Source organism: Myotis myotis, unplaced genomic scaffold, assembly GCF_014108235.1.
Source record: "Myotis myotis isolate mMyoMyo1 unplaced genomic scaffold, mMyoMyo1.p scaffold_m19_p_14, whole genome shotgun sequence".
In the NCBI taxonomy this organism is placed as follows: Eukaryota; Metazoa; Chordata; class Mammalia; order Chiroptera; family Vespertilionidae; genus Myotis; species Myotis myotis.
Window position 1 is genome coordinate 5,174,980 of NW_023416318.1, and position 24,394 is coordinate 5,199,373.

Sequence of the window (24,394 nt, forward strand, 5' to 3'; positions counted from 1 at the left end):
GTGTTCTTCTTTGTCAAGGTGGGCAAATCATGCCCAAATCAGTAACCTCTTTCCATGTGTATGGGGGAAAGAGACTTACATAATCATGTTTAGTTTTGCTTAGTGTTAAAACCTTCTCAAACTGGCTATTTGAGAGCAGAATCTGGCATGATTCGGGCTCAGAGAAGTTTCCTTTTGCTTTGGAAAACCACCCCAGTTACATGGATTCTCATTAGCTAATGGGCATTTTCCATAACCATCGACATTTCTAAACCTGTCAATGATAATCCCAGAAAGTCTATGAGCTAGAGTTTCTTTCTGTCCTTAATTCCTTCCTTTTATTTATTTCTCTTCCACATTTGTGGCTGTGAGTTATCATATGAACTTTGTTGTAACTGAGAAAATAGCTGCCCAATTACATCTTAATAATCCTTGCAGTTCACTCACGGTAAAGTCAGCACACGATTAAGGGGGAAGGGCAAATACGGGGCTGGACTATGAGCAATGACTTTGATTTTGATAGATGGCAATTCTAAACACAAGATACCCTTTGTAACATTTACAATTCTGTGGTCTCACTGACCTGAAATGCTTCCCTGCTGTCCTTTGTATGACAACACAAATCTAAACCACTCCGTTCAAAGTTAGCTGATGGCCTCAGCTTCTCAGAAAGCATTCCCTGTGCAATACAGCCCACCTCGGCCACAGGGATATTTGGGATATTTCTTGGTTCTTTGACACTTAACTGTGTTCACCTCCAAGCTGACACTTGGCATGTATCTAGACTCCCCAAAAAGTTATACATTCCTCAAGAGTAAGAAACAGGCTATACATGCTTGTATCCCCCATAGCACATAGCTCAGTACCCACCAATTCCCAACTCATCAACCCTTCTCAACACCATAATGAAATTTTGCAATATTGCATAAGTAATTTTGAATGTTAGAACCTGAATGAGACCTAGCTCCATCTATTTCCTAGTAACAGGGATTGTTTTAAATCTCAAAAAGCAGAATAACATAAAAATTACAGTTAAAATATAAATTGATTTTCTAAATCAACACATAGCTAACTATCATTGGCTTGATATTGTCCATTTAAAAATATATAACCCACTTAAATTATTAACCAAATAATACTACATCAGATATAGGGTACACTTTAAAAACATAGTTTAGACTAAAATTTTCTTTCTGGTTTGACTAATTGTAGGACCTATAAAAAAAAACAACAAACAAGTCTCATCAACAATTTTTCCCCATAAACCATTTCTTCAAGAATATATGATAAAACCATAGATTTTTAGAGCAGAAATACTTTAGGATATATCCATTACATCGTCTATCATCATTTTACAGATGAGAAAACAGGGGCCCAAAAGTCTTAAGTAATTTATGTTGTTACCTAATTAGGCAGTGACAGAAATAGGACCAGTGTTCAGATCCCAAATTAATGCAACTTCTGTTCTACTTCACTGTTTCATTTAGAGCACAAATTATGTGTATGTATTTTTAAATTATAACTTAAATACATACAAAATGAATTTAAAAAAAACACTGAACACCACCATAAATGACACATGCACATGAGGATAAACAAGTGCATACACAATGCATTCCATGACATACTCTCTCAATTTGCACAAGCGCACAACACAACCGTTCTTAACTCACGAAGTTTAAAGATGACGGTATTCCAAGGGTTTGTAAAATATGAGCATTTCTTACCTGGCAGCTGTATGAGGGTTGATAAAAGACATTAAAAACTTGAGCTATGATTAGACATCAGATTTTTTTCTGGCACTGAAAGTGGGCTTGTACTGGTGTTTCAGGGGTCTAGCATTTTTAATGGGAGGTAGGCCACAGACTTGAGAGGAAGCACCCAACATACATCACCCAACATATGTGATGTTACCCACACTGCAATACTAAGCTAATGGCAGGTGATTATCACCCAGACCTTCCTATTGCCCAGCCCTGGCTCTCTTTTTCCTTATTGTACCTGAAATCACCACCATTGCAATCATATTAAGTTAGAAAACTTAGGTGGGAAAATTACCCCAGAAATCGCCACACTGCTCCACCCCAGGTGACAAAAAGGGCAGTATCAGCTCCAGTCCAGTTTTGGACTATTGGTTTTGAGCTGTTAAAATGCCTAAGTTGGGAAGGAGGGGCGGGAAAATCTACCCATTACACAAAAGCTATTGATGAGAAAGGACTCCTCCTTTTAAACTGCCCCCAATTCTTCAAAACCAATATCCACACTTAGCCAATTAACTGGGGATGCATATATACTTTGAGAAAATAAGCGATACATTCTTAAAATATTTCCTAATACTCCGGATCCACAGGCGGATGCTTTTATCCCACCTCATGAGACGTAACAGGGCCTCAGGTTCTGATGTTCAAATCCTTTCAAAAACACCCACCCTGATGCTCAACATCCCTCACAGATTTAACCACCTCTGTGAGCTTCCTTTGCCCTTTTACATAGAAGCTGACATCTTGACAGTTTTAATAGGTACCTAGGAGTGAACAAGGAAGGTGAAGGGAAATGCTCACTCCAGCTGATCTTTTCTTTCTAAATACTAAGGCATATAAAAGGAATAATCAGTAACAGAAACCCCAATGAAACAAAGGACAGCAGCTTTTCAAAGCCCATAACTACCGAGGAATCACACCAAACGGCATCAATATTATGACATGCAACAACAAAAAGGTAGCAAATTGGGTTGTGACACTTTGTAATGTGGCTGTACCCTTCATCTTGCGAGAATGGTGACTCTCTCTTTAAAAATAAATCTTTTAGTCTTTGCATTAGAAACACTTTCACTTGTTTATATCAACACCAAAATTGTTGGCAACTCTTATGTATCAGTTTCTTCACCATTTTAACCCACAATTTTGGAGGAGCAGACTGATTCTCTGGGCAAACATCAATAAAGGCTAGTCTGTGATCCAGAAATCTTTCAAATGAAGAAGAACGCATTCACCTAACTAGTCCTCCTTAAAGAATCTCACTGAAGGACTACAGAATGAATTCATTCCTCATCCGCAATGACTTCCAGAGCCCATGGGAAGAAAGACTCAGAAATAGAGGAATAAAAATACCAGTTTCATTTCTCAAGTTTAGATCACAGTTGAAGAGTGTATTTGTGCTGTAGAATCCTTCATCTATATAGAGAATAAATAAGTAGATCCTTTCTCCAATGTTGGTTAACAATAAGTAAAGAGGGCCTGAGTGGCCGCATCTTTACCTCCTTAAAACCCCATTTTCCTGCTTTCAAAAGTAATGTTTACAATGAGACAGATTAGATTAGAAAGCAAAGTTACTCACCATGGAGGAATCACTGCTTCCACTGATCGGAGCTCCCTCAGCACAGGTTGGGAGGTGGGTAGAAAGTTGACTAGCCCTGCCCCCATCTATGACATCACAATCTACCTCATAAAAGGTAGTGAAAGTGTTCTGAACTCCTGTCTGATTTCCGAGAGATACAGAAAAGAGAGCATGAGAGAGAGAGCAAGAGAAAAAAATAAAACGTACCCTATTGGGAAGGGATTAGGGATGTGGAAGAGGGGGTGGGTAATCGGGAGAAAGAGGCATATGAAGGAATTAGGTGCTGAAAGAGATGGGTGGGCCTCTGTGATATTAAACAGCCCGGCCACTAGGTTTGCTCATTGGTTCTCTTGAACAGGTATATGGACCACCTGAGAGGAGGAGGATGAAGAAGCACCCTGCCTTGTCAGGCATTGTAGGGACAACTGTAGTGGGTTCAGAGGGGGCGAATCCCCTATTTAAAGCACTGAAGATCACCAAGAGAGAAAGCAAGGGCTGAAGCTCTTAAAGCCTGGAACGGTACAGGGGGAGTGTCGGATGCCTTTCTTGGAAGTTCCATTGCCCTGCTGTGTGACCTTCACCAAGCCCTCGGGCCTCTGCACATCCAGCCAGTAATGATACTAAGGGGATACTTACCTCTGTTATTGGAATCACTGAAGAACTAAGGCATTCATTGTTGCTAAAATTGCAACTCTTTTTACTCTTCATTTTTGCACCCATGGGTGGATTGTGTGATAAGCACAATTTCCAAGATAAGCCAATGACCAATGCCTATTTCTACCTTTAGGATGTTAACTTTGACATAAAATATTAATGACAGGCTTGACTAAATTTTTCCATGTATACTGAATAGCACATACATATAAAGGGGGTCCACCTTCAAAACTGGAGAAAAATCAAACAGCATGATTTCTACAGTCATAAGATCCCCTGCACTGCTGCTCTGAGAGGTCAAGTTTAAGTGACTCAGGGATGCGAACTGACCAGACATTTTTGTGACCTGCAGTTATGCTATAATCATCTAGTTATACCTCTGAATCTATTTTTTTAATCAGCGAAGATGGAAAATTATGTGGAGAGATCTGTTTTTTTTTGTTTTGTTTTTTACAAATGAAGATTTAAAAGTTTAAAATGTGAACTATTCTAAGTTGTCAATTGGTTATTACAATAAAATACAATGGGGCCTTGACTTACGAGTTTAATTCATTCTGAGACCGAGCTCGTTAAGAAACTCATTAACTCATATTACTCTATCAACTCAATGCAAAAAATCAGCTGAGAGACAGCTGGTATCTCAAAAAACTTTAGTCAGGACACTTGTAAGTCAAGGCCCCACTGTAAATGGAAGGGGTGATATTGAAGAGCAGGCAGGTCCAGAAACCATCCACATCCAGAAGCCAGATCTCTCTCACCATAGAAAATATTTTAGTAAAAATAAAGATTCAAAATAACAGCTGTAATTCATGGCATAATAAATGAGTGATGCCTAGTTGGCTGTTTCTGTATGCAGATGAAATTCCCAATTTGAAATTATTTCCTTCTGTTTTAAGTCAGTATAGTTCTATTTCTAGTTCTGTCATCCTTAACTCACTGAATAGATAAAGTGTATTTGGTAATCACAATTTAAAATTAAGCAAAATTGACAAATTAGAGAGTATTTTGAAACACAGAAGCTATAAAATTCAAACTAGTTACAGATTTGGCAACATTACTCTCATCTTTTACTTCAAAATGAATGCTAATGACATTTAAAGAATATCCTGAGAGAATTAAAGACAATCGAACAGAAAAAAAAAAATATCTGGCTATGAGAAAAAAAATTTTCCTTATATTTGACTTTTTCTGTACTAATATTATTAGAAAAACAATAATACTCTGTTTATATTTTCCTTATTCTATTTCCATTTTATTAATTCCAAGTCTAAATTCAACTTCTATATTTAGCAGTTTTTGTTGCATGAGATTTCCCAATTAATGGCCCTATACAGTCTTATTATCTTCAAATTTTTACATATTGGATCACTGACTAGTTGGCCTACCCTTGTTTTTTTACACTTTATAATGAACCCATTTGGTTTTAAAAATTTCTTGATTTTTTTTTGCCATGATCATTATTTCTCTACTTCAAAATGATTATTATTTATTATAAACTTATTTGTATCATAGAACCTTTCATACAAAATTTAAAGCTCATTATTTCAAGAGTAATGATGCACTTCCCCATTTTCCATTAACCTTAAGATTTTTACTACCTAACAAAGAAGGTACCTTTCCCCCTATGTTAAGATATTAAAAAATGGAGTTAAACACTTTATTAAAACAAAGCGAACTGGAATTAGATTTTAATCTATTGTTATTTCTTATTGATTATCTGTTGCTTATTTGGAAACTGGAGCCTGGCTTCAGGAACCCAATGCAAAACTAGGCTGCATCAAAAGGATGCCGAGTGGTGAGCTGTGCTGACTTTTTAGTATGATTGAATGCGATGTCTTTAGTTATATTAGTTAAAATAACAAAGCTTTCTTTGACAAAGAATGCAACGCTTGGATCAAATACTTTCCAACTATTCTTAGGATCTAGCTTCTTGACATTGTTTATAAAAACCAAGTCTTACTGCAATTGTGGATTTGATGCATGCTTTTTATGGCATTACCTGAATGGATTAGTTTGCCCTTCAAGACAAGATATGAAGTAATTGCAAGATTTCAGTCAAGAGACCCCATTACTGAAGTCATGAGTATAACTAACTCTGACCAGAGAGATGTAGGGTTGATTTTGCATTTTTTGTTTGTTGAAAGCAAAGTGTTTTGTTTTATTTTATTTCTTAGTGAAAAAGAATTGAGAAAAGTCAGGTCGAATAATGTGTACGCTCTGAAAGAATGACCTGCCTAGTTATTTACAAAGAAATTCACCAGGGAAGACATAATCAGGCAGTGGCATTCAATTTGCTCAAAATGCTATTAAAGAGAAATTACAAGAGAGAATCCGATTTTGATAGCAACAGATTTGAACCAGGAGCTCTTAGATAAAAAGATTATGTTTTGCGTTGGTTTTATGATACTCTCTCACATACAGAACCTTAGGTTTAAAAGAGTACATGGTTCTTAGAAGATGATGCCGACTGGAACTTCTCCAGGATATTATTATCTCTCATTTGCAAGACAGATTTGCAAAAGGAAATGGATGAAAGGGGTCAAGAGACAAGTTGTGCAGATTTGACAGAACATCTAGCCAGAGTTCCAGGAAGTCAAGTTCATTATCAGTAAGGCATCTGCACAGATGAAGGTAGTCAGAGAAAAGCAATCAAATAAGATATAGTATTAATAATGTGAGAAAAGATGAAAGTCTAAATTAAGAAAGCTTGTCTTCAAGAAAATAGGATTGGTATAAAATATTTTAAATGCATTTATTATCCAGAAGAAATATGACTGTTCAAAATTGAGTAAGACAATGTGTTCTGAAGCATAATAGATATCTGAACCAAGAAAACGCCACATTGCCCATCCAGAAGTCATTCCTATTTGTAAGAGACATGGGCCATTGCATGGCTCATATTTCTTTTCTAAGGGCTGTGATCAAAGCCATATTTCATAAATCATTTAAGTTAAACTGAAGAAAGCATTTGACAAAATAACATGTAGGGGCAAAATGCAAATGATTGTAAGTTAAACACATTTTTACTTATAGAATATAGTAAACCAAGAAACACAGTGCATACACAGAGATAGCCATCAACACCCTGCTCTTCTGACTGAGAATATTGAACAGTAAGATTAAAAAAAACAAAACAAAACCTTAAAAAACAACAACAAACAATAGACTACACAATCTAATAAAAGCACAATGAACAGAAAAAAAATGTATCTTTTTCAGGAAAATTATTTGCTACTAGAGATAAAGGTCTTTGAATGCCTTTACCCAACCAATATTTAGCACTATGCCTGTTAATGTAGTTGGGATGCAATAGAAATGCTGAATTCAGTGAATCAGAAAATATAATTATATAAACAATAAATAAATACAACTCTTTGAAGTTCTAATTGTTAGTTTGTCATTAGAACTTAGGATTCGTTTTTCATTAGATAGTAGGAACAACATATGGAAACATTGATCTTTCTCTAGAAAAATATTCTCAAAATGTTATAAAACCTAGTACAGACTTTAAAAATTCTGTTTCTGCTTTGCCAAGCGGGGAGGGGCGTCTCTTTCTTTCTTTTATTTTTCATTATCTGAGGTAATGAAAAATTGTGCAATATCAAAATGAAATCCCCAGATTATATTTAGCTTATGGTTTTAAAGTGTATCTTTTATTTTTTATATCAAGTTGTTCACATGTTTTCTTTTTCTTTAAACTGCCTTCAGTCCAGGAATTCTTGAGGCATCTCCAAGTAGGAACAACAACAACAAAAAAATCACAATGGATTTCTGTAACTAATTCAAAATAATGTATTTCTTGACTAGAGCTGACAAATTCAAATGTATATAGGAAAACCAGAAAGCAAGAACTGAATTACAGATACTGTTTCTAAATAAAGGTATCCACTCAACACTTTAGATTCCCATAATTGGTTCAATTGAAGGGAACATGTATACTGGATTTGCCCTCACATATTCAAAACTAGTTGGTTTTTGTTTGTTTTTTTTAAAGGGGGGGAGAGGAGGTAGCCCCTATGACACTACTACAGACATTGTTTAAAACATATTAATGAACATCTTTGAATAAACTCTGACAATTACCACATTCAGACAGTATCTCAAAATCAGAATAATGGCCCTAGCCAGTTTGACTCCATGGATAGAGCATCAATCTGTGGACTGAAGGGTCCAGGTTTCGATTCCGGTCAAGGGCATATGCTTGGGTTTCAGGCTTGATCCTCAGTGTGGGGCATGCAGGAGGCAGCCAATAATAATTCTCTCTCATCATTGATGTTTCTACCTCTCTTTCCCTTCCTCTCTGGCATAATTAAAAATATATTAAAAATTTAGAATAATGTCTTATGAGAAAATGTTATAAGTCATTACTTATTAAATAGGGTTGTCAGTGTTTCACAGATATTAAAATATATATCATTGTCCCTCACCTAGGCAAGGTATCTCTCATGTGTCTAATTTTCAAGTTTTCAAAAAATATTATCATTCATTGGCTGCCTCCTGCATGCCCCATAATTCTCAGAATATTAACTGAAATCTGAGGCATTAATTGCTAATAAATTTAGATGTAAATTATTTGCCTTCCTTCTTTTAACTAGAGGATTTTCAAAGCTTTATAAAACTTCTAAAACCCAAATGAATGAAAGTTCATTGACTGAATGACAGGTAATGGCATTGACATTTCGGAGGCAGAAATATCTGAGGCAAAAATGTCTTCTTAAAGCCACTAACTCTTTCTACTCTTACAAGTAATAATGCCCTCAAACTAAAATAAAAACTTCTCAGCCCATAAGTTCAGGTGCTGCAATCCAATCAATCTACTGAGTAGATCCACGTTAGGTCAATTCATCTCCCCCTCCAGGTAAGATAAAGAGAGTTATATGCTTGGTTCATGTCCTAGTTAGAGCCTGTTTTCTTATTTTCTGGGATGACAGCATCCTATATAATAAAGAGCTAATATGCTAATTAGACTGGACAGTGGGTGGGGGGCAGACGGGCGGGTCCATGAGGCAGCCAGGGCTGTGAGGGGTGAGCCTCTTGCACGAATTTTGTGCATCGGGCCTCTAGTTAGAATATAAAGTATTCTAATTCAATAAGATAGCCAACTGGTTTAATTCCATCAATGAATAAATGATGTTTTTCAATGAATAGAATGGATCACATTGGTAAGTGTAGGGTTCCTATCATTGAGTACAATGGGGCCTTGACTTACGAGTTTAATTTGTCCCGAGACCAACCTCGTTAAGGAGCTCCTTAACTCAAATTATCAACTCAATGCAAAAAAATCGGCCGAGAGACAGCTGGTATCTCCAAAAACTCGTTAGTCAGGACACTCGTAAGTCAAGGCCCAACTGTATTTAACTGAAAAGCCACGTCTTAGAGCAGTACACCATCCTACCTTGCACAGAACTATTAGGGGAGACACCTACACAGGTGTAGTGCATTAGACAAAAGTTTTCAAAGATAACTGAAACCCAAAAGAGGTTTTTACTTTTCTTCCAAAAATAATGCCTGGAGTTTGTTAAATGTCACTTTTATAACACTGGGACAATGAGTTTGCAGTGAAAAACCACGTAAGGCTTATTTTCTCTGAAGATTTGCATAATTTGGACTACACAAAAATTAAAGACATATACACTGATAGGAATGTAACCAAGGAAGAAATGATGCAGGAATCAGAATTAAATGGTTATAGTTTTCCTATTTTAACAGATTAGGGGGTAGGTTTTTGGGAGAAAGATTGAATTATAGAACAACCCATCTTACTAGCAAAAATTGTGCCATTCTGCAAATGATAAGAAACTATTTGATCTTCTTATGGTTCTCCCTCTATCCACATTTGTAATCTGAACTTTGTTTTTATCTTACTTTTTATATCTGGTCTCTCCTACTCTTCCTAGATCAAATATTTAACAAATACTTAATGGCCCACCCTCTGAAAGATCTGGATAAAATTCTTTGTAACTGCAGTAAATCCTCTAAGCACATACCCCTCTGATAAAATGAGCACAAAAATGCATTCCAAACCCTAATTAAAATAGCTAGAAATTTGTTTCCATTACTACTACACTTTGATCAGTAAAGATGATCAGAAGAAATAAAAAGGAGGTTCTCAAAAAAGTTGCTTAAAGTACAAGTCTACATAACCAGGTACAATGCTTATTTCAAATGACTGTTTCATCTCAATTCAAAATACACATTTTATTGAGAAAAAAACGGAACTTTTCAAATGGAATGCAACTTTCATCTCAACAAACCACAATTTTTACATATATATATATATATATATATATATATATATATATATTATATGAAATTATACAATTAAATCTCACATTTTATTTTCCCTGAATTGTATTGGACTAGACATGTCATAGTTGTCAACCATTTGTTCTTGCTTTTTGCTTACTCATGGGGTAATGGAGTAAATGTCAAATCAAGTGTATCTCGTATATGTATATGTGTGCAGATCCACATATGTATCTTTGATTACATGGCAATGTTAGGGAAGATTTGAATATTATCAGTTTCTGTATTTTTCTGAATGTTTTTCATTTATTACCATAACTATTCATGCTGATTTTAGCTGAGTTTAATTTTTTTAATGACATGAAATACAGGTGGTACAAATGACTGTAATTAACCCCTATTCTCCAATGTTCTCTTTGCCAATTCAAATCCTATCAGTGTCGCAAACTGTACTTGCTCGCCTTGTCAAGCCTCTCCATAACCCAATTGAAATAGCTTTACGTTTGGAAAGGAGAGATTTAAAAGGCAAAGAACAAAAGTGCACATTAGGGCAGTTGTTCAATCCCTCAGGAACAGGTTAGGGCTCCATTCAATCAGCTTGAGGACTTAGGGAAATAACATTCCTCACTTCTAAACTGTGTTTCTACATTTTGTTAGTATCAAAAATATATACACAGCCTTGGGCAGTGTGACTCAGTTGGTTGAGCTTCATCCCATGCACTGCAGGATTGCTGCTGGTTCGATTCCCAGTCAGGGCACATAGCCAGGTTGCAGGTTCAATCCCTGGTCAGGGTGCATATGGGAGGCAACCATCAATGTCTGTCTCTGTCTCTGTCTCTCTGTCTCTCTCTCTCTCTCTCTCTCTCTCTCTCTCTCTCTCTCTCTCTCTATATATATATATATATATATATATATATATATATATATATATGCCAATGAATTTAAGAAGTTGGTCGCCAGCCAGAGAGAGAGAGAATAATGAATAAAGTATAGGTGTATGTGTGTGTGTGTATATATATATATCTTCCCCCTTCATCTCTCTCTAATCAATAAAAACATATTTTTGAAAAAAAGGACATGCATATACAATGAAATTTATTAAATTTCTAATATTTTCTAATGAATAAAGTATAAGGTATACAGTGGGGCCTTGACTTACGAGTGTCCCGACTCATGAGTTTTTTGAGATACCAGCTGTCTCTCGGCCGAATTTTTGCATTGAGTTGATAGAGTAATTTGAGTTAAGGAGCTCCTTAACAAGCTCGGTCTCAGAATGAATTAAACTCGTAAGTCAAGGCCCTACTGTATATATATATATGCCTTTCCTCTTCGTCTCTCTCTCTATATAATCAATAAAAACATATTTTTGAAAAAAAGAACATGCATATACAATGAAATTTATTAAATTTCTAATATTTTCTTGTGGAGTTAGCTCTAAGTTATATTAAAGTCCCTCCAGCTCTGATCTGAGCATCGAACTCCTGCCCAGAGCAGGGATATTGCTCTTGTGTTCTGGCTTCACTGTTATAATGGAGCTCCTGTTGTATTTGACCTTTTTTTTTAAGTGGAATTTTTCAGTTTTATCAGAATGCTAATGTTCAGCATTCTATGTTCTAAAATCCTACATCAGTGTTTCTAATCTTGTTCAGAATAATGAGTAAAGTATAAGTCTTTGGGTAGGTGAAGATAATTGAAGGTTGTAGATGGGTTTGATTTCTCCAGAACTTTGTGTACCTCTTTGTTTTTAAATGTAAAAGAACCCATTAAATCCTCTGAAACCTAGTCAACAAAAATTAATTTTAAATCATGACAATCAAATATACAGGTAATTTCCATATCATGGCATCGGAACTTATTTGTATTCAAAATGTATTTACATACTTGAAACATTTTGGCTCAACTTTTCTCCTATGGTGAATATAATGCTGTCATGTTTAATAATAGCTCTTACCTGCACGAAAAAAAAAATTATGATGTACTATGATTAAGTTTCTCTTTCCCCTGTTTTCTCTTCTTCCCTCTTTCATGCCACTTCCTTCCTTCCTTCTCTCTCTTTTTCTTCTTTTAACATTTCTTTTCCCAAAGTGCATGTCAACTGGCTTAAGAGATTTAATAAGCAAACGCCAAACTAAGCAAACAAAGCCAGTTTATAAACTAAGAGACTGTTTTAATCTTTTGGCCTTTGTGTCCTCTGCTTTCACTTTAATATCTCTATCACTTTACTCTTTATGTTGTTGTTAATCCTCACCAGGGGAAATTTTTCCATTGACTTTTTTAGAGAGAGTGGAAGGGAGGGAAAGAGACAGAGAGAAACATTGATGTGAGAAAGGCACATTGATTAGTTGCCTCCCACATATGCCCCAACCAGGGCTGGGGATTGAGTCTACAACTAAGGTATGTGCCCTTGGCCGGAATCGAACCTAGGACCCTTCAGTCTGTGGGCTGACACTCTACCCACTGAGTCAGACCAGCTAGGGCTATCACTCTACTCATTTTTAAATTATTTTTTCCTCTTTACTGTTACCCCTTAGCAACCCAGTTGAGCTGAATTGGCTCCCAAATGCATCTTCTACTTTGAGATTTAATAAGAATGGGACCATTTGGCTGTTGAGAAAGGTTTAAGCCAATGAATTTTAAAAGTTGGTCGCCAGCCAGAAAACTAATGGTGCTTCTTAGACAGCAGTTGTGTGAATGAGCATATGCCAGCATACATCCTAACTGTTTTATTTCTTTAGTTCCCCATCGTGACTCATGAAGAGCATTTGCTCCCATTTCCACCCATGACCTATTGAGTTTTCTAGAGCCAGTTCTCACACAAAAGAAAGATATAACAGAAGAGGCCTCTCCCAATGTCTACATAGAATCACATAAAACATCACATGCTAACATGGTATATTATTATGCACATGTACATTTTATATGTTCATCATGACAGCAGAAGATTGAAAAAAAAATGGCTCTGAGTTTTGAAATTCAAATCATTTTCTTGGCAAAATGGAAATCATCTGCCCAAATCTTCTCTGTTTTAGGAGAAAGTTTGACTTCCAACAAATATATCTTCCTGGGGGCTTTCATATATTTCAGAGAAGAAACCACAGCTTTGATCCCATGTATATAAACATAGGGGAAAAGCAAGAAAATGTTAACTATTTCTCTTTATTTATTATGCTTTATACTATAGTTGTTTCTCCTTAAAACTATAGCAACTTTGTCATGCCAGATAACAAAATAAAATGGAGCCCAAAGCAGGAATGCACTTTCTTGGCAAAATCATTGAAAGTTTGTCACATTCTTGATGCTTTCAAAACTTTGAAGGCAGTCATTTGTGGCTATTTTGCAAAATAAACATATTGACTTTTTTCTTCATTCGCCATTAGTGAAGGAAATGCAGAATAAGGTGGAGACAGAAGTGGCAAAGACAGCAGACTACGGATGCAGGTATGGCACCAAATAGCAATGAAGCTTGAAAAAAATCATGAGGAGGCCAAGAGTGGGTCCATAACTAAGCAATATATAGCAAACCCTTATAATGCATTTGACTCAGAATTATTATAAAGCTGTATAACATTCCTCTAATAGAAGCCTTCTCCCATGCAAGGATTTCTGTTCTTTGCCAGTAAGACTCAAAGAAGGAAATGGGCTTCTCAAACACCTTTGCAAATGCCAACAGTGCAAGTGATAAAAGCCAGTGATGGTTTGGACTACATCTCAGTGAGGAAAAGACAATGGAAATGAAGCTCTAGAGGCAGTGATGAATAATGGGTACTGAGAGGACGATGGAGAGCAACTCTGCCAGGAAAATATTGTCCAGATGAAGCTGTGGAGTCTGAGATCCACAAAAGATGCTTTGTGCATCCACGCAAATAATAAGATTTGGAACGTGACAAATGAAAGCACACAAGGCAAGCTAAACAAAAAGTACTCAGTTCCACAGGTACTATAAACAGATGGACATGACAGCTGAATGGTATGGGAAACTATACCATCTGAGGCTGAAGAGAAGAAAGGAAGCAAGGGAGATGCAATGTTTTGATCAATTACTTCTTGGCAGAGAGAATTTTGGTAGTTACCAACTTGGCAGAAAGGGACACATTGCAAGACAGATTGCACTTGGTTGTTGAAGAATGTTGAAGCAGGATCATTTTAGAAAAACAAAGAGGTGACTATGCTTTGGAAAGAGGCACAAAATAGCCAATTTATTGGGCTCTAGGTGGGATTGCATGGACCAGGCTTTCCAGATGGCACCTCCATGCAAGCCAGATCAGCTCTTTTCCCAGCTATGTTTTCTGCAACTCAAGCAATATAGGAAATAAAACCTTTGGATTCAAGAATGATTTCTCCACATATTTTTTATCAAAGGGTCAAATTGATGATTTTTTTTAAAAATGGCTTGGGGAGGGGGGGCAGTGGAATTGAGCTTTGTGACCAATGTGATTTTCGCAAGGCATTTCCTACGTTGATAAGGTTATGTTCCTGGTAATGCCACACTTCAGAAGGCAGCATCATGGTTGACTGGGAAAAGAACTAAAGGTGGTAGAGCCACACTTCAGAACTGCAAATAGTTTAAAACCATAGATGGCAACTTTTGTTAAAAGAGAGGGACTGAGTGAGGGGGGAGAAGAAGCCAAGATGAAGAACCTCAACACATACATTTGCAAATCTTGCCAAGAAATCATGATCCTTCTATTTACTGAACTTATTTCTTTGCATTTGATGAAATGAACCAGATACTTATATTTTCATGAGAAGGGAAACACTGGAGTGATTAAGTAAAAAAATATATAATTGTTAGTGTTTGAAAACTATGTTAGTTTTTGGCAACAGCACATCAACCTGTATTACATTCAAACATTGTGGCTTTAAGGGTTACTGAAAACCTAGTATGCATTGGAACCTGATGAATGAATTTCCATTGTTTTTATCATCTCTAACATGTGAACACAATCCACACATAGAGAGGCTGGCTCCTGAATGAAAATTACTTGGGTTAACAAAGGGATGTAGACTCACAATGAGTAAATATACCAAAGCCCCAAATAATTATGATAGTCACAGCTTGGCAATGAGTTTTCAGACTATGAAATTAGTTTCTTGTGAATAATGGAGATTTTACAAGGCTAGTATAAACACGGAGTAATTGGAAAATCAAATCGCTCTTTGTGAGTTATTGTAAGGTCTGGAATAATGGTGATAACATTTATTTTAAAACTACCTCCCTATGAATCACTGTATTTTGGTGGTTTTTAGCAGTACTGTTGCCAAGAATTCTTGCCTGGAAGTACAACAGTGGGAACTTAAATCGTGAAGCCCAAGTCCCAGCTTACCCCAGACACAATGAGCTCTCCTCCCAGGTTCTGCACTTCCGCCTTCACCTTGCTGCAGATATTAAGCTGATGGCAATACAAGGCAATTCGTTGAAGGTAGGCTAATAAATCCTGCTTACACGCTGAATCAGGACACTATAAAACATTTAAAATAGTGATCTCAGTTAGTACATCCTCTTCAGTTTCTAACACGTGGTATATTACGAAAGCTGTGGTGAGAAGAAAAGGTTTTGGTGTCATATACTTGCAATATATCCATTTCATTTAGATACTTTCTATAGCACGTTAGGAATACCATGCCAATAGTTTAGAATAGTTAGTTTGACTTTAACAAAATTCTACCAAGAGACTAGTAAAGGTCTTTCAGCAAGTCTTACTGGGACTTCTGAACATGTTTCTGGGCATTTTATCAGTTGTCTTCAAAACTGTTAAGAAACGAAATATTTTACCATTGTTATTCCTAGTGGCTCATTCAGTGTTTACTCTGTGCAAGTTATTTTATTTATTTATTTATTTATTTATTTATTTATTTATTTATTTATTTTTAAATATAGTTTATTGATTTTTTTACAGAGAGGAAGGGAGAGGGATAGAGTTAGAAACATCGAAGAGAGAGAAACATCGATTAGCTGCCTCCTGCACGCCCCCTACTGGGGATGTGCCCACAGCCAAGGTACATGCCCTTGACTGGAATCGAACCTGGGACCTTTCAGTCCGCAGGCCGACGCTCTATCCACTGAGCCAAACCAGTCAGGACTGTACAAGTTATTTTAATACAAACAACCAAAGCAACACATGCTAGAAGGACATCACTCTGGGTGGCAATCTCTCTGCCATAGAAAAGGGTAGAGTTTCAATTCAATTAGTTGGAAGGGAATATCACTTGTTTCCTTTAGTTTTTTTAAGAAATGCTTCATTCACTAACGAAAAAACTATTACACCTTCAGGATCTTCCTATTTATCAAAATTTTAGCAACATGATAAACTTCCTTTAAGCAAAACACTGAGAAGCATCATGAGCACTGTAAGGGAAACAGATGTGAGAGAGAATGAAGTTGATACCAACTGAAACACTTGTAAGAGAAACAACAGACCCCAGACTCTGGATGTGCCAGAGTCAACTATGACCGGGGATTTTCCTTCTCTTTGCGACTTAAACAGGTAGATGTCCATCAAATACACTGAGCTGAGATGAACACTTCCACAGACATGTCCATGGCTCCTAAGGAATTTCGGAGGCTCCGATGCCAATGGCTATCCGACATTGAAATATATTCCTATTTCAAAAGTTCAGTTTGAGATTCTCCAGGCCATTCCATTGTTCTGGCCCAATTTGGCACTTGTAAAAAAACATACAATCACAAGATCCTTGATGAAACATTGTAAGAAATAAACACCTATAGGCCACATTGAAGTTATCTTATTTAGACTAAGAGTATGAGAAAAAGCACTCCAATTGTTTCCTTAAAGCTCAAGGAAAATAGTTCTTTCATTAGTACCGTGAAGCCAGTGGTTTTGACATAACCACTTATTGAATAAATGACAAAGGGGTCTCTTTCATACGTAACACTTACCATTGTAGCATTCCCCTCCCCTCCCACTAACTGTATTTATCAAGAAAGAAACCCACAGAGACTGTTTTTCAGCTTTCTAAAAGTACTTAATACTGTAATATTTATCCTACTCCAGAGACCCATCTATTGAAAGGAATTAACTTTAAAATGATGTCTCCCTAGAGGGCTGACTAGTCTTTTGATACAAATACCTTGCAGCAAATTAAACTGAAAGTTCTATCTCAATGGAACAGTAATTAAAAATGCAACAGTCCGTAAAAAGTTTATATTGCGTGCATATCTCAAATCTTCATAAAAATATTTTCAGGCAAAATAAAGGCAATCAATTTATTCCTCGGTACTTCTCATTCTATTCTGTTCTTTAAACTGAAGCATTTAAAACACAAATAAAGGCAAGATGAAACAAGAAAAATAAGTCTTACTCCATGGAAATAGGAGAATTTGAGAAAGAAATGTCCAATTCAGACAAAATAATGTCTGAATTGCAGGTTGTTTCACCACTGATGACAGTAAGAATGACACAAAAAGAGGGGGTTATGTTTACCTTCATCTGTCTCTTTTAAAGTCATCGTTAAACAGCATTTAAATAATTTGTCACAATATCCAAAGGCATCTAGAATCCTGGGATTTGTGTGTCGTTTCCCAGATACCAAAACTGTTTTGGGCTATACTTCAAGTTGCAAAAATGCAAAATCAAAAACAAGAATCAAAATAAAAAGATTGAACTCAATTAGCCTAAACATATTGAGAAATAGCTTTAGCCATTGAGATTCAGAATATAATGGAAAAGCCATCTAAACTTCATTCACTTTCACTCCCAGGAAGAAGTCTATCCAAGTAAAACTATTTTAAGAACCGCTCACCAATCTCTGCTCACTCTTCTCATCCTCCCCCATCTCAACATTTGCAAGGGTGGGTGGGGGAGGGAGATATGGCATTTTTTTCTTGGTTGGTGCATTTTTGTTTGTTTGCATACATGCATGCACATTTTCAAGTAAGTTCATTTTCTCTCCTCTCTTTTACATGAACTTTCTGGGATACATATAGAATTCTATAGAAAGCAGCTCAAATTATGATTCAAACTTCAGGAAGCCTTGAGTTGATATTGCCCTGAACTTACCAATTGAGTAATGGTTTGGTCCTCAAACCCTACAAATTTGAAGGGGTCTCAAATTATGATAATACTTAATGAATTATCATCATTATTAAGTGTTTCTCAAAAATTCAAAAGCAAGCAAAAAACATTCCCTTGAATTAGCCGAGATAATATATTGAGACAATAAAATAAAATGAGACAACATATTCACTTATTTTAAATATAATCTTAATAATTTAATAATGTATTTTTCTTAAAATATTTAAGAATCTAGGATGCTGAAGATTGTCAGTATTTAGAGGAACAGCCTAATATTAAGGATTGGAGGAGGAAAACTATAAAACCCCAAAATAATAGAAGACTAAGAAGCAATCCTGTATCTTTCTATGTCTCTAGAGAATGTCACCGTGTTGTAGTCTAGTAAGCAAATTCATGTTCGTAATGTCTCCATGTAAATAATAGTTTATATAGTATTTCTATTTCAGAATTTTATATTTTAAAAGACATTATCCTTTTAAAGTGGTTCAAACTGTAAGCCACTGTTACTTATAGAAATAAGGATCAGTTTATCTGGCAAAGTCTATTGCCTAAAGTACCCTTACAGGAAATGGAACATTACTGCGACAAGACATATTTACAACAGGATTTTAGAGTTCCAATTCTAGCCAGGTAAAATGAAAAATGTGAAAAGGAAATCAACTCCAACATTCGAGGTGAGATTAAGAACCATTTAAATCTGTATCTTCTTTCGGTCTGAAAGCACAAAAGAGAATTTCATTTATCTCTGATGCCTCTGAGTCTGGATGAAAATGCAGCTAAAACCTGGAGGTTCTCGATTATGTGGATTAGTCTCATTTGTATGAGAGCGTAAATTATCATGAATTATGAAGAGCATCATTACAATGAGATCAGTGTTCTATAACAAGATGTAAACTTCTTTCATTTTCCTCTCCCTTATTCAGTGTGACTGCATTTCTGGATGAGGGTGGCTGGGATACTCCCTGTTTCTCTGGGAGTTTTGTCTCCTATGTAGTGAGTGCTCTTCTCTCCCAAGGAACCACATAATTGAGAACCTCCAGATTTCAGCTGATCATAGGCCTTAGGAGTCCCTCCTGAACTGAACACACCTTCTCCATCAGCTCAGTCTCAGCAGAGTTAGAGGCCAGTTTATAAAATGTTAGTGTTTTGTACAATTCATTCTTCAGTGGCATTTTGTAGAATGGATAAAACCCACGACAGAACCCAAGTGCTAATCAAGGATTCTTCCCTCTTATATTACCTGATCAGCCACGGCACGGGCTAATTTGTCCATTCGAGAACCTGCTTCAGCAATTTTCTTGGCAGCATTAATGACATCGGATGTATTTTTCAATGGGCCTTTGCCTCTGAAACAACATATACAACGTAATTAGAAATCCATTGTATAACCCGAAATAGACAAACCAACCGTACTGTTTGCCCAGGACCCTGCTTTTGTATTGGTCTCTGGTCATGTTAGAAGAATTTTGAGTGTTTTCTTGATTCATTTCAATTTCCACATTAATAATCTACTTTACTTCCATTCATTTTTAGGAACTATTATCCCTCTTTAGATGTGTATGTTCACATTTAATTCTTTACATTCATTTACATAGTTTAGACAGTGTTCCATTAAAAAGCAATGGGAATGTAATATTAAAATGCTCACCATGGGCCTATGCTGTTGTACGCACTACCTTATATGGCAACCCTAGTAAGTATCATTCCCATTTTAGAAAGGAGAAAAACAGACTAATAGTCATGAACTCAACTAAGTCCATACAAGCCATAATAATAAATTCTAAATTTAAATGAGACACTAGCTAAAATAAATGCCCTTGCATTGTCTTTTACACCATGTCCAACACTATTATTATATTGTTAAGTCCACTTTGGCACTCTGAGAAGCAACTGTCTCTTGCACACAATGGGGAACTGTTCGGCCAGAATTTCAGAATTCTGTTCAGCTCTTACTCTCATTGGCCTCTGTGCTCCTGGTACTGATTTATGAGGGAACAGAAAAAACACTGTGTGACAGTAGGTGTCTTTATGCTTCCAAACCATTGTCCCAATATTTTTCCATGAGGTTTTCAATTAGATGCACTGTTTAATATTGCATGTCTTTTAAATATTTATTATAAAGAAAAAGAAAGCTATGTTGCGTCAGAAATCTTTAAACAAAATATAGCGCACAACTTGTCTTTCTCTTTTCTTGAGATATAAATAGTAGATTAAATATATTTATCTTTTCTTTTTCTTTTGGCATTGCTACTTAGCCTGGTCTCTTTAGATGCATCTGAAAATCAAGGCGCTTTTTTTAAAATTTATGTTTTTATTGATTTTTAGAGAGTGAGGAAGGGAGAGGAATAGAGAGATAAAAACATTGGCGAGATAGAAACATCTTTGGTCAGTTGCCTCTCACAACCCTATACTGGAGATCAAACCCACAACCCAGGCATGTGTCCTGACTGAGAATCTAACCCGTGATCTCTTGGTTCCTGGGTTGAAGTTCAATCACTGAGCCATACCAACCAGATTAAATACATTTTTAAGGCTACAAAATTAAATAATACAGTTAGAAATGTGGTAAAATGTGGACAGAAACTACTTAGATGTTGATTTATTTTGAACACATAAGGTTATTCAGAGTGAGCAATGATTGCCATTGTTACATAATAATGTTTTATAAAATAGAAAATTTTAAATCACTTCAGAAAATTAATGTAAATGAAGGGCATTTTGTTCAGTGTCCCTCCTAATTTATGTTCTGCAATTTTTTACATTAGTAGCTAAAATTAAAATATATTCGTGTCAAAGCTTAAACACACACATAGGGAAATTTAAAACCTAAGATATTTTATTTTGCTGTGTTAACATTAACTCTTCCACAAAGTTCACTGACTTTTTTCACTTGCTATTTTTATATTTAAATATAGTCAAGGATTTCATATGTAAACTTTATATAATATGTATGACTTAAGGATTCTGTGATAATCTGGCTTCTATTCTCTAACACTATTTTTTAAATTATCTCTAAAGAAACTTTTTCATATTTTTGTTTTACACTTTTAAAAGAAATGTTAGCCCAGCTGGCGTGGCTCAGTGGTTGACCTATGAACCAGAAGGTCATGGTGTGATTCCCAGTCAGGGCACATGCCCAGGTTGTGGGCTTGATCCCAATGCAGGGTGTGCAGGAGGCAGACAAGCAAAGATTCTCTCTCATCATTGATGTTTCTCTCTCTCTCTTCCTTCCTCTCTGAAATCAGTAAAAATACATTTTTTTAAAGGAGAATTTTAGAGGCAGAATCTCTCACTGTTTAATAATGTTCTCCTTATTATATATTTCTGTGTAACTTTCAGACCTTAGATATCTTTATTTTGCAGTTTTACTTTGACACATTTGTTGTTACTGTTTGTCTTCATCTTAACCCAGTCCCAAAGACCTAGCTGGACTCTGCCTGATTTTCCGTCACTAACCATCGTGTGTGTTTGTTTACAGCCAGATCTTCCAAGGGTTTGGGGGAAACTTCTTCATAAACCTTACATGATAACTTTCAACAGTTGATTGATTCTGACAAAATGTACTAAGTTAGTGGAGAACATTTATGGAGAACTGAGTTTGCTTGAGGTCCAAGCTCCCATCTTGTAGCCACAAGAACAATTAGAAGCATGTCCTTTGTGATTACACCAGAGGATGCAGTTCACAGACTCACTAGGCGATTGTTATTAACCAACTTTAGAGTTCATATTATAGACGCAATTCAAATTATTGGAGTCACAAGCTGGTAATGAGCATGTATGTCACAAAACTGGACAGCAAGACAGAAGTTTTGAGGACATCAAACACTTCCTCTTTTTCTACTGAAACTAAAACACAAGGATGAAAACTAAGTGGCTGACATGCCCAAGATGATACTGCAGAGAGAATGCTACTCAGAGAGACTTAGGACTGGAACCCCTGTGTCCTGAATCACAACCGAGTATTCTCTTCTGCTCTATATATTTCATTCTTATGAGGACGGCTAAAGCAGTGATCTCAGAGAAAAACAAATCGCCTTAACTACAGACATTAGCGTACAAGAGATAATGAAAATGGTAATATCTCAAAAAGTAAAAAATAAAAGTAGGAAGAAACTAATAAAATTACAAAAAGGCATAAATTATTAGAAAATAATAAGATACTGGTAATAAATAAATCTAAAACTAGCTAAAAAAATGAAAAAAACCACAACTGATGTAGAAATATACTTAGATTGCAATTAGGAAAAATAGTTAAAACAAATATTAAAATGTAAAAAAGATGAGTGAAATAACTTCAGAAAATAGAGAATTAAAAGTGTCATGAGTACTTTTCTTAAATGCATGTAAATAAATTTGAAACCTGGATGAAATAACTTACAGGAATATATAATTTACCAATACTGACCAGAGAAAAGATATTGAAATATCTAGATTCTGGTTTACATGGAAGAAATAAATAAGGCTATCAGAAAAGCTCGTGAAAACAAAAAAACAAAAAAATAAACACAAACAGTAAATCTGATGGTTTATTAGAGGAATTCACTAAACCTTTAAAACGATGATAATCTGAATGCTATTTAAACTCTCCCAGAATATATAGAGGGGTGAACATACAATACAGTGTACAGATGATGTTATAGAATTGTGCATGAAACCTGTATAATTTCTTAACCAGTTGTCACCCCAATAAACTCAATTTAAAAAGCCACCAAACAGACCCCCAGTCCCCCCAAAAAGAAAACCTGAGTTCCTGGATACAGAGAAGAGATTGATGATAATCTGAGGTGAGGGATGTTGGTGACATGAGAGAAGGGAGTCAAAAAATAAAAACTCCCAGCTATAAAGTAAGTCATTAAGATGTAATAATATTCAAATATATATTTAAAAGTTGCTAAGAGAGTACATCTTTAAAAAGGTGCTAAGAGAGTACATCAGCACAAGAAAAAATTTCCATATTATGTATGTAATTGATGTTAACTAGACCTATAGTAAGCATCTCACAATATATACAAATATTTTAAAAAATCCTAAAATGTAAATATAAAAACAGAAGGCATTATAATGACATAGAAAAATAGAACAAGAAAGATTGTTGACTGCCACATAAAAAATTCTAGACATTCATCAGTATTTTAAAGCCAGGTGTACCCACTCATTACTTAATGAGTCAGAATTAAGAAAATTATTTGAATAATCTCAAAAATCCTGAATAGTACATGGTTCTAAGCACCATGCAAGATGCTGAGGAATTTTCGAGGCCCAGATATTTTTGAGTAAAGAATCACTGACATGACCCACTTTCCCCAGATCATGAACAGAAAAAAGGGATAGAAAAGATAGCTGTATCATTTTGTGGGATGGGGGATTAAAATTACTCATGTTCTTCTGTTTACATGCCAGGTGGTGCAGCAGTCCTTATTAATAGTTGGGTGACAACTGAGGAGTAATAACCAGTCCCTTTAAAAGAGAAGACCCTAAGTCAGCTTACATAATAGGTGTAGCATTTTCTTTTAATGTTACTACGTAGGTTGGGAGTAAAGTCTAAAACTCCTTTAGACATCATAGTGTCTACAGCAGTGCTATCCAAGAGAATTTTTGCAGTGATGGACAGGTTCTATATATAATTTTTTACTGTCCAATATAGTAGTCCCTAGTCACATGTGACTATTGAACATTTAAAATGTGGCTCATATGATGGAGAAACTCAGTTCAATTTTATTCAATTTTTCCTATTTTCAACTTTGCATTTGAAGTATTTATGTATTCGTAGGAACCTGCTCAGATATTTATGTAGGGATGTCCAATGCACCATTAATCCAGCCTCACCCGATGTTAACATCTTGCATAACTTATTACAATAACAAAATGAGGAAACTGACATTGGTAAAATCCATAGGGATTATTCAGATTTCAGCAGTTATGCATGCACCTGTATATGCATGCAAGTTATAGGAAATTATATCACAAGTGCAACTTTATGTTAATCCTACCACAATTGAGGCACAGAACACAAGGTTATCTTATACTAACTCTATACTCCTCACCCCATTCCTAATGGTAATCAACCCTAGATGACCCCTAGATAGTGCTCATTAATCTGTTCTCCATTGCTGTAACTTATTTTTTTAAAGAATGTTATGTCAATA

At 35.7% G+C, this 24,394-nt stretch overlaps 1 protein-coding gene across 2 annotated transcripts in view; it reads right to left on the bottom strand.

The window, feature by feature from the left end:
- The window catches only part of CTNNA2 (catenin alpha 2), a 1,123,259-nt gene that overhangs the window by 25,160 nt on the left and 1,073,705 nt on the right, over nt 1-24,394 (bottom strand). The window contains exons 16-18 of one of the 2 annotated variants that reach the window (XM_036333986.1): nt 19,489-19,594; nt 15,540-15,674; nt 3,316-3,456 (exon numbers count right to left, since the gene is read on the bottom strand). In XM_036333986.1, coding sequence (XP_036189879.1) covers nt 3,316-3,456; nt 15,540-15,674; nt 19,489-19,594 — 382 coding nt within the window. The remainder of the gene's footprint in view (nt 1-3,315; nt 3,457-15,539; nt 15,675-19,488; nt 19,595-24,394) is intronic. The other variant, XM_036333987.1, reaches the window with a different exon arrangement.